This window comes from Centruroides sculpturatus, unplaced genomic scaffold (genome assembly GCF_000671375.1).
Source record: "Centruroides sculpturatus isolate CEXI.00-Female unplaced genomic scaffold, Cexi_2.0 scaffold1384, whole genome shotgun sequence".
Lineage (NCBI taxonomy): Eukaryota > Metazoa > Arthropoda > Arachnida > Scorpiones > Buthidae > Centruroides > Centruroides sculpturatus.
This window is the reverse complement of record NW_019386037.1, coordinates 113,449-127,973: the sequence shown is the minus strand read 5'-3', so window position 1 is coordinate 127,973 and position 14,525 is coordinate 113,449. Positions and strand designations below refer to the sequence as shown.

The following is a 14,525-nucleotide window of genomic DNA, read 5'->3' as shown; positions in this document are numbered from 1 at the left end:
TCTAACTCATTAATATCTACCTGACATTGGTGCATCTAATTATATTCCCACTGCTCACTTTCACTCGTCGCGAACATGTACTCCATTCTTTTCTATGTGAAAAAATTTGTGTGTCATGTAAAACAGAGTAAATAGATTATTGAAAAATTGAAAGTTATTTTGATTGTTACATTATTATGCTACTCATTGTTTAATTAATAACGCATTTGTTTTATTTGCATGAAAATGTGGAATAAATGTTATTTTGAGAATTTATGATATCCTGTTTTATGCAAATTTCTGCTTGGCAAAGTCTTTAAACCTATTAATCGCGAATAGCACAGATTAAAATATTTTATTCGAGTATCTACGTACTCTCATTTATTTTAAATTTTATTTTCAAACAATACAAACTATTCTTTATAGGAAGCAGACATTTTTCCCGGACCCATCTTTATTACCTATGATCGTATACAAGTGGTAGATTTTTCTACTACAATTACAACGTCACCTGTAAAATTTCTCTTAATAATTCCAGAAACAATGTTTACCTGGCATGCTATATTTCGGCCCTTTTCTTTTCAGGTATATAAATATTGTTTATAATTAACAATAGTTTATTCATCTAGAATAAATACTTATGTTCATAGGACTAATTACTTTAAAGGTATGGCTTCTGATGTTCACATCTCTATTAATTTCTGCATTTGCCTTGTTTGTTATGATAAAAGTACGCTACAAAAAAACTGGGAAGCACTGCCAATTTTCGTTTCGGAATATAATTTGGTGTCTGTTTTCAACATTGAGTAATCAAGGTAAAATTATTTTACTTTAAAATATTAAAAATCGAATTTTAAAAGGTAAATGTTTTACTTTGTTTTGTTGCAGAAAGTGCCACCTTGAATAAAGTTCGTCATTTTACTCACAGATTAACAGTGGGAAGCTGGTTATTAGCCGCTTTCGTTTTATTGTCCAGTTTCAGCAGTTGTTTGGTATCTTTTCTGACTGCTTCCGAAAAACCATGGATTCCGAAGACATTTCACGAACTGGCGTCTGCTGTCAGAAGCGGAGAATACGAATGTGGAATATTGTCAAATGTTGCTGCCAGAACGTTTATAATGGTAATAACAATAAAACCGATAGAAAGTTGACGATGGCCCACAAGTGGCCAAGCGGTTTTGCTTGTCCACTGGTTGGCCATCGTCCAAAGGTGGGCCATCGTCCACTAGCGATGCACAAACCCACGACCGAACTACCAGCGTTCCCTGAACACTGGGAGTTCGGTCGTGGGTTTTTGCATCGCTAGGATTGTATGAGCTCTAATTAAAGGTAACTGGCTCGTGCCAGTTTCCTTTAGTTAGAGCTTCTACAGGGCATCTCCTCTAGGCAGATCGCCCAAGTGTTCTGTTGCCATAACTTGCCAAGTCTTCCGTTGCCAAACGAACGTTGACAACAATGCATTTTCAAATTTACGCGAGCTTACAGCTTGTAAATTCAATGTAATATAGTGTATACTATGTTAGCATTTCATCGGTATGCCTAACATAAATTGAAAATGAATCTTATTATTACGTTACATAATATAAATAATTCAACAAAGAATTGATTCTATATAATTGTAAGGAATGCGGGCCTTCAAAATCGAAATCCGATCATTTTTAGGAGTTTTGCTTGGAATTGTAAAATATCTGACATAACTTTGATTTAGATTTTAGACAAGATTAAAATACCTATAGTGCGAGGTGAAAGTCATTCGAATACTCTTCTGAGGAGATATGTAAAAAAATCCAGCGACGGTTTGCTTAACTCCTGCGGCAACATAATATGTTCCCGCAGGAGTTATCTCGAGATTTAGGAAAGACAATCAGACAGACAGATGAACGGACAACAGTGGGAATTTATTGTTCTACGAGATTTTGAATTTGCAGCCCAATTACATTCATACATTTTTTTTAAATGTACGAAAGATATCTCAACAAGTTTTAATTTTCGCAAGCGATGATTTAACATTATTAAAATAAAGAAAGACAATTTTAATTTTAATAAAAAAAATTGTAGACGTTATATTAAAGACAGACTTCTCTGCTTATCATTTAAAACTCAATGTTTCAAAAACCTAGTGTACAGATTTGTAAAACTTGAATTTAAATATCATAATACTTTGTATCATAGCATAAGAATGAAGTTGGGAGGAGTAAACGAATATTGAATTATCTATATTTGACGATTTCAAGTGTTGAAATGTGAATAAAATCATTTTTCATCAATTAAACTAAGAATTACATATTTATACGAATCCACAGGGAAGACCGTAAGTCGTGCATCATACGAGTTAATAGAGAGGTTTTTAAATTGACTGTTCTTCTGTATTTAAAATTTATTATGTACCAGAATCGGTCTGTACACTCGCCTATTTGAAAAATGTTTTAAACTGAGAATGTGACAATATTAACCTCGAGTCATTCAGACGAGTGCAATCATCCTATTACGCCAGAATATTAGCATGTATAGTAGCTGAGAAGTTTATTTGGACACCTATGAAATCCATGAGAATAACTTTATGGTGTGGCTTACGTATTTCCCTGTACAATTCATATCAATATATAGTAGCTTTATTTTATGATAATGAGAAAAAATTTTTCTGCCATTCATTTCAATCCCTGTAATAATTTCTTCATGCTTATTCAGTTAATATACTTATGTTTGTTTCGAAGTTCGTATATTTATTTTAACCTTACAATGTTCCTTAACATACTACGTTGCATGTAAGATCATAGAATTATTACCTAATATCATTTAAAACTCATTCACGTAAAATATTTTAGAAATCACTATTAATAAAAATTTATTTTTCAGACGGCAAAGACCGAAGACTTATTGATATTAAAAGAACATATGACATTAAATAATAATTACTTCGATAGAACCGAAATACCAGATGTTATCGAACGTGTACGTAATCGTAAATTTGCCGTTATATCTTCTAACTTTTATTTAATACTGTTAAAGAATAAGTTACGAAGAAATGTCTTTACATCTGACGACTCACTTCTAAGTTTTAATTGTGCATATTCAATGAGAAAAGGGTTTTATTATAGAAGAGAAGTAAACGAAATGTAAGAATCATTTTGTAATTTTAATAATTAAAATAATTATTATTTGTATATATATTTTTAATGTTGCATATATTTCATGTTGTATATAGATTATCGAATTGGATTGCAGCTGGAATTACCCAGAAAATATATAGAAATGAAGATAATGTTGGAATCGAAATTACATCTCGGGAAATCAAGCCGTTGAAATTAAATGAAGTCGGTGGTGCTTTCATTCTACTAATCATTGGATATATATTGTCATTTACTGCCTTCCTTTCGGAGCTTCTGATTGCGAAGATTATAAAAAGAATTCGTCACGCACCCATGCCCTAATGTAGATGAATTTACGAAATGAAACGTTTTCATTACTCTATAAATACACATATTGTAATTTTAATTAAGTTTAAAGTTACTAATTATCTTTCATCTCTACTACACAATTATCACGAAATAATACAATTTCCTTAAAAATTAAGATAAAAATTCTATGTAAAAATAAATAAGCGAATATCTCTATTTATAAGATTAAATGATGGTTGTGAATATATTTTTTCTTAGTTTATAAGAAACACGGCATTTTCAGTTACTAGAAACTGAAGAACTTTTTAAATAAATTGATAGATAAACTTATAAATCATCAAAAGCCATTATTTTCAATGACGTCATGAAACTTTTATCTATACTCAATGTTTTGTAGAACGCATTAAGAAAATACTGCACAAAGGGCAGTATTTTCTTAGATAGACACAAGATTATCTTCAGATAGACACAAGATATTTGAAATATGCACGATATGTATGCTTGAAATGTTTACGATTAATGATGCCTTAATAAAATAATTATAAAAATGAACTCTAAAATATGTACTTTTATTCCTTTCCCACAGCAGCGAGTGGATAAAACCACTGAACAGTTGTGGTTTTTGCCTAGTCACTTGGCTAACAACATGGAGATTTCTTGGTTTTCTTCACGTTTGTAACACTTAAATAGAAGCTATTTTCTCATATAAAGTCTTCACGGAAAGCATCCTCTCTCGGCAGATCGCCCACGTGTCGCGTTGCTGTAATAAAATACATCAAACCTTATAAAAGATAAAGAGAAGATAAGTACTTAACTGAAGAAAAACGTACCGAATTTCATTTGTGACTTTGTGCAGAAGCTTCCAAAATTTATGCTAATTCAGGAAAATGTTTAATACGGTGAAAAGTATACAAAATGGTGATAATAAATTCGGTATAAATAAATAGAAAGATAATTTGGCATTGGTTGATATGGTTCCTCGAAAGACAAAAACTGCATTAAACGATTCTTCAGAGCATTTCCCTCCCATTTAATGTTTGGAAATAAAAATTATGCTTTTTATTGGCTGACAGATTTCAGTTCTAAACCTTTCTTGAATTTCTATTAGAAAAAATTGACTATTTCAAGATTTTTAAACTTGCTATGATCGGTTACAAAAAAGTGATTTCACTTACGGTGATTTTAAACACAATATAAATAAGTAGATTAGTTTGGCTTACCTATTTTTTAACGAAATTCTGCGCTATTTTATCCAATTATAATTATACATATTTATAATTTTATATATGCAATCTTTTATATGATGAATTATTTACTTAACGAAACTCTGTTCTTTCTTCGAATACCTCTATTATAGTTTAAATTGATCTTAATTAGTACAGTAACTATTTTCACATGTCTAGTGACATTTATTCCGAAATAATTCAAGTTTTTTTAGAAAGAAAGTTCAAAATTTTACCTCTGTTATCAGAAAGTATCGAGGTAGTTCAATAACACGCAAGATTTGAATTTATTCATCAAAATTTATTTTGTCTCCTTTAAAGTAATCCACTCCCACTGCAATGCACTAATGCTTACGTGTAGAACCCTTCGGAACAAACAGCGAATTCTGTCTTATCGCATCGATCGACTCAAAACGGTGACCACAAAAGTTGACGAAATGGAAAAAGGTGATACTGTGCCATGTCACCACCTTCTTGTCACCACCTAAGATTTCGAGTGGTGACAAGAAAAGTCAAGTTTTCACTTGTCGGAATACGTTTCCAGAAAGGACCGTTGAACGAGTCGAGACAAGCCTTCCAACCAAGGGAGACCTGATAGAATTCTCAGCCCAGCCTAGCTCCGGATTGGTCGGCCAACTTTCGTTGATCTAAAAATAAGATATGAGGCAATGCGACTGTTGAAGGAACAAAGCCTGGACTAAGACTGTCTTTTTAGAAGCATGTAAAAAATATTACTGTGTATTATATTGTAAATAGTCGTCAAGTAAATGGATTTAGTGTGAGTTCAAGGAGACGTAAGGTGTTCTTTTTGATGGACCAGAAATCGAAAAGCACGATTTGAACTCTACTTACCATATCGGGTAAATAGCGGAACCCTATTTGTTGAATGTTAATCCAAGAGCTCATCAAAGACAAGAGTATTATGAGCGGATGCCTTCTGGTGATACAAATTCCACCGTACTTTTTGCCACAATTCAGATAGTTTGCTACGAATTGCTTCGCGCAAACGAAACAAAACGCTCAAATAATATTCTTTGTCAATTCCTTAGCTGATCGAAAGAAATTTGTGATCACGACATCTCGACAATCAAAGAAAATGGTCAAGAAAGCAGTCCGTTATTGACGGACTTTGATATTGTCTTTTCGGCATGGTTTCACTTTTCGAGAGCTATTTACTCGATTGTCAATCTGTTTCCGAGTCAAATCCTCGTTTATTCACGTGACATTTCGATGAATTGCCAACTCAACACTTTTTTCCATACAAAACAAATATCGATTTTGCCAATGAAACCAAACGATGACGTACTGACGGCTGCTGCATGTCAATAAAAGTCGTAGGAAGCCTCGAAAAACCCAAGGAGCACCAGCTCGTATGCGCGCAATTTAAATAAGCCATTCTGTAATTTTGATGAGAGTAGTATATTATAATTTACATAAAAAATAATAATATATTTTCTCTTCAGAAAGCAAATGATTTCTGTGGATGAGTGTTTTGCACAGATAATTTTGCAAGTGTAAATCATGCCTTTTACACTTTAAAAAAGTGATAACATCTATACTGAAAACTGAAACTGCATCTTTTGACTGAAGATGCTAAAGTACTATACAAGATATTGTCTGCTATGTAATGAGACATATTTTTTGTATTGTTTTTTTTAAGAATCTTCTTGAATTTTTGTCAATTTAAAAGAAATTTGTTTTTCAAGGTAACTTTTGATTGAGATTAATTTACTTGTAAAATACAAATCATAACTGTTTTACATCTTTTTCAAACTAATTAATATTTAATATTAAATTTTAACAATAAATTGACGGAAAACAATTTTCAGTAAACTGTTTCTTAATCGCTTGTGTACTTTAATTCATTGAAATTATTGAATAGCAAGGGATATAAACAATTTCGTTTTTTACTTTCGCCTGTGTTTTGCGTGATATTTCAAGTAGTCACGGATGCGGTTTGCATGATAAAGAAGCTGATTGAAAATTTTAAAACCACTTCTTTCAGTAATTTGAAAAAAGAAAACAAAGTTTGGGTAAACAGTATCCGAATAGAAAATCATCTAGACGATTTAATTCACTGTATTTTGCATTTAGAGATTTCTTTTCAAAATTTTCAACGTTATTGTACATATCGTCGAAATTGGTCACGAATAAGACTTACATGCAAATGAAAATTTATTAAAGTTTACAATCCGCTTTTTTAGTGAAAATAATAAATTTTTATGGTAAACAAAATTTGTATGGAAAAGTTTTCTATAAATTAATTCTTTCTATAATTTGATTTAGAACAAATAAAAATATTTTTATGTAAACATGAGACTTGTATCAAGCATTGCATTTCAGGTTGTCACAAGCCATATTGCAGCAGAAAGTTTTGCTGGATTGCCGAAAACAGAAGCAATAACTTGAAGGTATAAAATGTTTTATATTTTGAATTATATGCACTGTACATTTGTATATAATTTTTTGTCTATCTACTTAATTTATGGTATAGTATAGTAATAATATAAATTAAAAGCTATACAAATTGTGAACCACCGGGGAGGTCGGGAACCGTCGACTACCCCTTTTCGGCTATAGGTCGTAAAACCTGCTCACTTGTCAAGATGGCTAAATTTCGAATGCGGTCCCGAAGGGTCGGAATTCTTTTCGTCAGGTTTAGTGGAGGAGGTGAGAGGGATCGATAAGCGAATAAATGACACCATTAACAATAGAAACAACTATTTATTAGATTAACGAAAAAAATAATGATTACAAAATCTAACATCTGGAGAAATGAATGTAGTTCGCTAGCTCCTAACTCTCGGAGAGAGAGTTTACATTTAATGCTCCATGCCTCTACTATATTTCAACATAGACGTTAGGTTTAGGCCCTTATTCTTCCAATAGACGCACAAAGTTAAAATCCTCCGAGACTTAATCCTTTCTGACCAGCCGTAGATGAGAGACTCCCCCGAGGAGGGGAAAGAAGTCGCTTTTATAGCTACGGACTGGGAAAATTAGCCATGTGACCCCTGTTGTGAGAGGTAGAGTTGGTCCTGCAGGTGTGGAGGTTAAAGTTGTTCCCGGGACCAAAACAAAATGACGAATTCGGACTTTAACTATAAACTTTTTGTCTTGCAGCAGATAAATGTCATTGCTCGAGGGTTGAATGTTTATATTAACGAGGAAAGTTATAAGTTTCTATCGATATTTGATTTTTTTTCCGACAATGTTATTTTAACGAGGAGGCGACAAATTTATTTCAAATACGTCGAAAATTTAGGGGGGAAATGAACAATTTTGGGCTTATTCTAAGGTCGGATCTCACAAAATTTTATTTTTTTCTCAAACATAGAAGGGAAATAATACAGGACTTTAGATTATATAATCAAAAACTTTTGTAAAATTTCAGTTGTTGCACCCCAATGACGGCACTTCCGGTCGCAATCTTTCACATTCATTGGCATGAAATATTTGAGTGAAAGCAGCTTCCTTATTAAAAACTTAGAGATGTGCAAGCGTTTCCAACTGTTTTTGCTTGTCTACATCAGTGGTGGCGAACTGAAATTGTTTACTGGGCCAACACCAAAAATAAAAATACACTGTGGACCGCACATATTTGTTTACAACAAATATTTACAATTATACAGTATTTTGTATGTATTTTGATATGAAATTTGCTGTTTAAATATCAACAACTATTTTCGACGTTGTAGAACGTAAGAAAAATTTTTTAAATTTTAATAGGTTAATCTATTATGACATTTAAATTTAACAATCTTCACTTTCGACGAAGAAGATTCACAAAGTTAGGTGGTTCCTATTGCAGTTGAAATGCTGATCGTCAGTTTTTATAGGTAAGGGATTTTTCATTACAGACGTATTTTTTTTTATAAAACTGAACTTTGTTATTCAATGGCCTCAAACATATATTCCAATTCAGAAATGACTGCAGATCTATTAACTCCATCTGCAAATTTCTTGGAGCTGATTCTACAATAATGTCAAATGGACCAAGGAAATATTAAATTTCCTCAATATTTCCTAAATATTCTCATAATTCTTTAAATAAAAAGTTTCTCCTGAAATTCTCTTAGTAAATTAGAAATTTCTTGTGCATATTAAAAAAATGTATTTTGTCACTATTAAATTTATGTAATAATGGAAAGTGAACTGTAGTGTTTGATTTTAACTTGACTTTCATAAAGTTTGAGTTTTGCAACGAATGCTTTTACGGTTTGTAACAGTCCGTGATCAGTTTGTTTTCACCTTGAAGCCGCTTGTTAAGTTAGTTTAATTTCATTGTGATATTCATGAGAAAACTTAATATTAAAAAGCCGCTGTCTATTATATAATTCATAAACATTCTGAATATTTTCATTCATAAAAATTCGAATTTTCTTCCTTAAAATTCCAAAATCTTTCTATTCATTTTCCACATCTTGACCAACAAATTTTTGCGTTAAAAAGCAAATTGCTGTACTCAGATTCCAGTTCTTGGCGATAATCTTGAAACTGACGATGCTTCAAAGAATTATTTTTTATTGAGTAACTGTTTTAACAACAACTGACATCACATGGTTCATATTAAACTAGTAGCCCGGGACGCCCCCTAGTGGGCGATCTAGCAGCAGCGGTGTCATTCCATGGTATAAAAAATAAAATTCATATAAATAATAAATTCCTATTACAAAGAAAAATAATAATATACACTGTTATAAATAAACTATACTATTAATTAAATTAAATATTAGCTGAAAATCATCGCTACGGACGCGCCCTAGTGCGCGTCTGTGACAGATTACAGTGAGATCAATTGCTTATATAAGTAGATACTTGCGCTCATAAATTTTCCAGGTGCAAAAAATAATTACAAATGAAAAGCTCCGAAGATTTTAAACGTTTTTCAATGTGTCATTTGTTAACGTTTCATATACACAATATCTTTAGCTATTAATAGAACGACAAGTGTGTGGTAATTATAAATGCGGAAATAATCAATGTAACACTTTTTTAACCTGTAAAATCTATATTAATTACCGGCGATAGTTAAAGAAAATAAGTTTATTAAAAATGGCTGCCAGACCAAAAAAAAATAAAAAATAAAAAAATCAGTAACTAACAGTCATCACATTTTCAAATGACCTGCAGCAGTGTTTTCTAATCTTCAGGACAAGCGACTATTGAAGGGAACCACAGCTTTACTAAATGATAATTTTTTTAATACAAAGAAACAAAAACAAAATCAAATTAATGTAGAAAAAATGAATCAGCAAAATGGTTATGCCTAATTCACAAACCCTCGTCCAAACAACTCAAGTACGAATTCTAAAAGTCCATCTGTATTCTTGCATAAACGTCTAGATAAGAGTCGAACTCCGACGTATAATATACTATATTTAATAAGATACATTGTTTTGTAGGCCATCAAATAAAGTATAAGGACAGTATTTATAAAATTAGGCTGTTACGAAAATTGAGGCGGTAACAATTTTTCTAAAAAAGAGGAGAGGGAGGGACAGAGTTTGAAAATCGCTGACATACAGCATATAATCGTTACATGAACGCCCTTTAGTGGCTAAGTATATTCAAATAACTTACACAGTAAATCACAATTAAACCCTGTAACAATCTAAACTCGAAATGATTTAAAATTTTAAATCTAGATTCAAGTGTAAATGTGTAAATTTAATTTAAATTTTATTAAACTTATTTTGAATATAAAGAATATAAAGAAAACAATAAAATCTTTTCGTTTATTAGAAAAAATGGGAGACCATTGTAAGCTTAAGAATATGTCTATTGTTTGAGATTTTATTACACATAGGCTAGGACAAATATGAGGAAATATGATTTCGTTATATCAAAACACAAATTTAAAAAATTTTGTTATTGTAAACATACTGAATATGTACCGTATATACATATAAGTTTTAATATATACACTTGAAGCTGTGTTTAAAGATATTTAATAACTGGTTTAATTTCTAAGTGTTCTATATCATATTAATGTATGATATTTCATTGTAATAAAAATTTATACAAGATAAATGCAGTTTTAGAAGGGCGGCACAAAAGCATAGACTGTGTCGCATGCAGCCCACGGGCCGCGAGTTGGAAATGGCGGGTCTACAGCTTTAAGGAAATTAAATATAATTTGTTGACTACTTTCTTTACTGATACAAAATAAGAAAAACTTATAAATAGGGTAAAATAAAATTAGAGAAAAATTAATTATAATTTTTTATACTACACGAAATTCAGTATTATATATTTTACTGTATACTAAAATACAATAGAAAGATATTTCAATCGTTGGTATATATTCTTGTATAATAATGCCCAAACAACCACTAATTACTTTTGATCCTCAGATAACTCGAGTGATTGATTGGCGGTCACTAACGAATTAATGATATAGAGGTGTAGTGCCGACCATTTCTCCAAAATTTTGGTTATTATTATATACTTGTTTATTCTATTCTATATATATGTATAGAATAGAATAGAATAGAATGTTTATTAACGTAATAGGCAATAGCCTGTTACAAGGGGGATGTTTATACAATTATTAGAACTTTACATAAATTAACTTTTCGATGAGCATTCGCCTTCCGTCTGTTACAATCAGGGTGGTTGGATTTCACAATTTCTTGATTATCTACACAGATTTATTTCTACATCTAATTACATTTTAACTTATACATCACATTCAGTATGTACCTTTTTACCCGTTTTAAAAACACTTCAAATTTATTCATTATTCCGTTTACAATATCTCAATGTTTTTACATTACATAGATCTTATTTTCATTATTAAATTCATATTTATGATAGCTACTTCAACATAGTAGATTAATTTATTCTTGTTTCTTCATTTTTTGCTTTACTAAATACTAGGATCAAGTGTTTATTAATTATTAACTTTAACTGTCACTTCAAATTATCATACAGGTTTCCGTAGAACCAATAATGTTAGGGTCTATGAATTTCTTTAGTAAGACTTTATAATTTTCCCACAAAGACCCTATATTCACCAAAACCCTATTGGACAGAAAATTTTTTTTTTTTTTTGTTAGTCTCTCTCATATTTTTACTACCATTACATTACTAACATTTTTTCCTTTACTTTTACTTTACTATTTTCCAGTTTTACTAAGCTTTTATTACAATTTTTTTCAATTACTGTTTTCTTATTAGAGGAATATAAACTTAATTCGGTATGATTCTCTTGTCAGTCCTGTTCTTTTTAATCGTCTGTGTATTTCTAAGAGAACAATCCATTTGAAGAATCTTGTTTGTATTCATATCAATTGTATATATTATATTATCCTTAATATAGTAATCATCTCTTATTAATATTTTATTTTTAGTAGTTTTTTCCACTTTAATTTGATCCTGTAGTTTTTTTCTTCTAATTCTTGATCTAATACACAAATCCGTTGTAATTATTATTTTTTTCTCGGTTTCATTAACAATTTTTGGTTTCAAAGTCCAAAATCTTTTGAGAACTAAATTTCTATCTTTTACAGATTCCAGAATTACTTTTATTATTAGGTTATTCTTACTATTTTTAAGTTGAACTAGTCCTTCAATTTCTATATTTTTTAGACCTAATTCTTCGTTAATAAATTGTTTGATTTCTTGAACAACGTTCCATGTTTTAACCGGAAAATTAAAAATTATTATATTCTTATTTGTAGTCTCATTTACCAATTTATCAAATTCGAATTCCAACATACCTTTTATCTTTTCGTTATTTTTATAATTTTCTTCTAATTTTTGTATCTTGTAACCAATTATCTTCATCTCTTCTTTATAACTATTATTTTCTTCTTTTATCTTATTAACTTCAGCTTTTATTGATTGAATTTCTAAGTTTAACTGGCAAAATTTTTCCTGAATTAATTCATATATAGATCTTAACGTATATTGTGAATCGTCAATACCTTGTTTTTCGGTTTCTCTTGCCGGTTTAAAATAATCCTGAATTTTCGAATTTCTCGGGGTCCCATTATTTCTTTCGACCTTTTCTTCAATTTGGTATTCCTCACTTAAAATTTCCAGTAACTGTGTTTCCCTTTCTTCATCCTTGTGACTTTCCTTCCTAGGTCTACCCCGCCCCCTTTTTTGCATATCCAACTGACTTGACCGAAGTGGTGAGCGGGGGAGAGGACCAGGATTTATTTCAATTCCGGCAATTATTAATAGTATTTTAATCATTCCCAATGTTAAATTAATGTCAACAGCTCTAATTTGTACATACCACATTGCGTAATTTTTTGTTATTTCCATCCCAAACTTGTTCTACCAACCTCTCAAAAAAAGTTCACTCGCACGCTTGACAGCTCTGACACACCCCTCTATATATATATATAATATTATAAATTGATTCACATTAAAATTATACTGTTAATCAATTTATTGTATTTAAACTATGCATGCATTTTATATCCCTTTGTTTTCTTTTGTCTGGTTGTACAACGAACAATTGCTATCTACCAGATAAAACGCCCTTTGCACCCATATTTAGAAGATCTGTGTGAGAATGCGACACGATATCGAGATTGTTTATGTTTTTCAATCAACGTTGTAAAGGAATTTCACCTATTTTTCCGATTTTACGGACACCCTTTCTAAAGATTTAGTAATACCGGTTAAAATTAATTTAGAGAAAAGAATTAGAATAAAAAACTTATTCATTAATTGTTATAAATCTCACAACACTCCAAGAACAAGATGAAGGGGATGACCGTCATTTCCCCCTTTTCAATAGTGTGCAATTGACAGATTGTACTGTAGACATGTTACGTGGATACATATAATTCTTATTAGACAAGAGAAAAGAAGTATTAAAGAATGACCAGTCATGCTTATCGCAAATTACCTCAACTTCGTCTGGAACAAAATCGTGATTGGCTAAAACAGAAAAAATAAAATAAAAGGAATGACAAAAATCAGAGACTTAGTGAGTGACTGAGAGAAGGAGAAATAAAACAAAAAGGTGAGAAAGAAAAGAAGAGAAAGTAAAGAAGAATGAAAGAGAGAAAGTGAGGAAAAGGAGAGAGGAAGAAGTGAAAGCAGAAAAATAGAGGGAGAAAGAAGGAAATCTAGACAGCATCCAGAAAGGAAATAAAGTCCTAGAAGAAAAGACAACTATTTTCATGGTATTTTGTGCTCCCCGCTAGGTACCCCCTGTTTTACAAATAGCAATAAGCAAACTCCCTTAAACAAATTTTGTACTTACTATTAATTTAAATTGAGTTCAAATGTTATGTTTCGTTTTCTTCCTGAAATGCTCAGTTTTGGTCTTCGGAGTGACTAATACCTCGCGCCTTGACTACCTGTTGTTATGTTGTATTTTGTGTAAATTGGAGGTGTGTCCGACAACATACCTGGTGGCAGGGTTCTGCCCTAAACTCCCATAAACCGATTTTTTACAACCCAAGACCCACGGAGGACATCTAGCTCGTTACAAAAATGCAAAATATCGAAAAAATAAAAAATTGCATGTTTCTAAGAAACGTAAATTTTATTGTCACATGTTCGAAGAATAGGTTTCAAATAGTCGATTTTAAGCATCATCATCTTACTTTTATTTAGTTATCAGTGGTATGCTGGATAAAACCGCTTATCTCTGGTATTTGTTCAAAAGTTTTCTTTCCTTAACATCTACTCATTTCTTATACTGAACTATATCAGCAATGGTCTAGCCGGGTGACATTTATTGGGTTTTCTACATGTATCTAAGACATAAATTGTTTTCTACAAGTAGTATGTTTTCTACAAGTGTAGAGGAGAAGGTGGTATTATGGAACCCCAATTACATTTTAGTGAATTGTAAACAAGGTAGCATAACTACACCCACATTTTTTGTGCGAAAAGTACTGGTAACTAGTAAACTAAATGTTCCTAATTGGATTTTTCGCTAGTGTAATTATAA

The 14,525-nt window shown here is 31.1% G+C and overlaps 2 protein-coding genes across 2 annotated transcripts; one reads left to right on the top strand and one right to left on the bottom strand.

The window, feature by feature from the left end:
• The first annotated feature begins 280 nt into the window (after positions 1-280).
• Positions 281-3,410, top strand: LOC111613256. The gene is made up of 5 exons (XM_023354603.1): positions 281-564; positions 647-794; positions 868-1,100; positions 2,836-3,095; positions 3,185-3,410. Exons 1-5 carry the CDS (start codon positions 523-525, stop codon positions 3,408-3,410), a joined length of 909 nt encoding a protein of 302 aa, XP_023210371.1. The 5' UTR covers positions 281-522.
• Positions 3,411-11,689: 8,279 nt separating this feature from the next.
• On the bottom strand, positions 11,690-12,939 carry LOC111613255. Its single transcript, XM_023354602.1, has 2 exons — positions 12,532-12,939; positions 11,690-12,466 (listed from the first exon to the last, which is right to left on the bottom strand). The coding sequence occupies exons 1-2, from the start codon at positions 12,595-12,597 to the stop codon at positions 11,795-11,797; spliced, it is 738 nt and encodes a 245-aa protein (XP_023210370.1). The 5' UTR covers positions 12,598-12,939; the 3' UTR covers positions 11,690-11,794.
• Between the last annotated feature and the right edge of the window lie 1,586 nt (positions 12,940-14,525).

What these genes read in the sequence shown, in the direction of transcription:
- LOC111613256 (XM_023354603.1), top strand. Translation starts at nt 523, where the DNA reads ATGTTTACCTGGCATGCTATATTTCGGCCCTTTTCTTTTCAG. An exon ending in CTGCCAGAACGTTTATAATG is followed by an intron (nt 1,101 to 2,835) that starts GTAATAACAATA and finishes TTTATTTTTCAG; the next exon opens with ACGGCAAAGACCGAAGACTT. An exon ending in AGAAGAGAAGTAAACGAAAT is followed by an intron (nt 3,096 to 3,184) that starts GTAAGAATCATT and finishes TGTTGTATATAG; the next exon opens with ATTATCGAATTGGATTGCAG.
- LOC111613255 (XM_023354602.1), bottom strand. Translation starts at nt 12,597, where the DNA reads ATGGGACCCCGAGAAATTCGAAAATTCAGGATTATTTTAAACCGGCAA. An exon ending in AAGAGAAACCGAAAAACAAG is followed by an intron (nt 12,467 to 12,531) that starts GTATTGACGATT and finishes AAATTTTGCCAG; the next exon opens with TTAAACTTAGAAATTCAATC.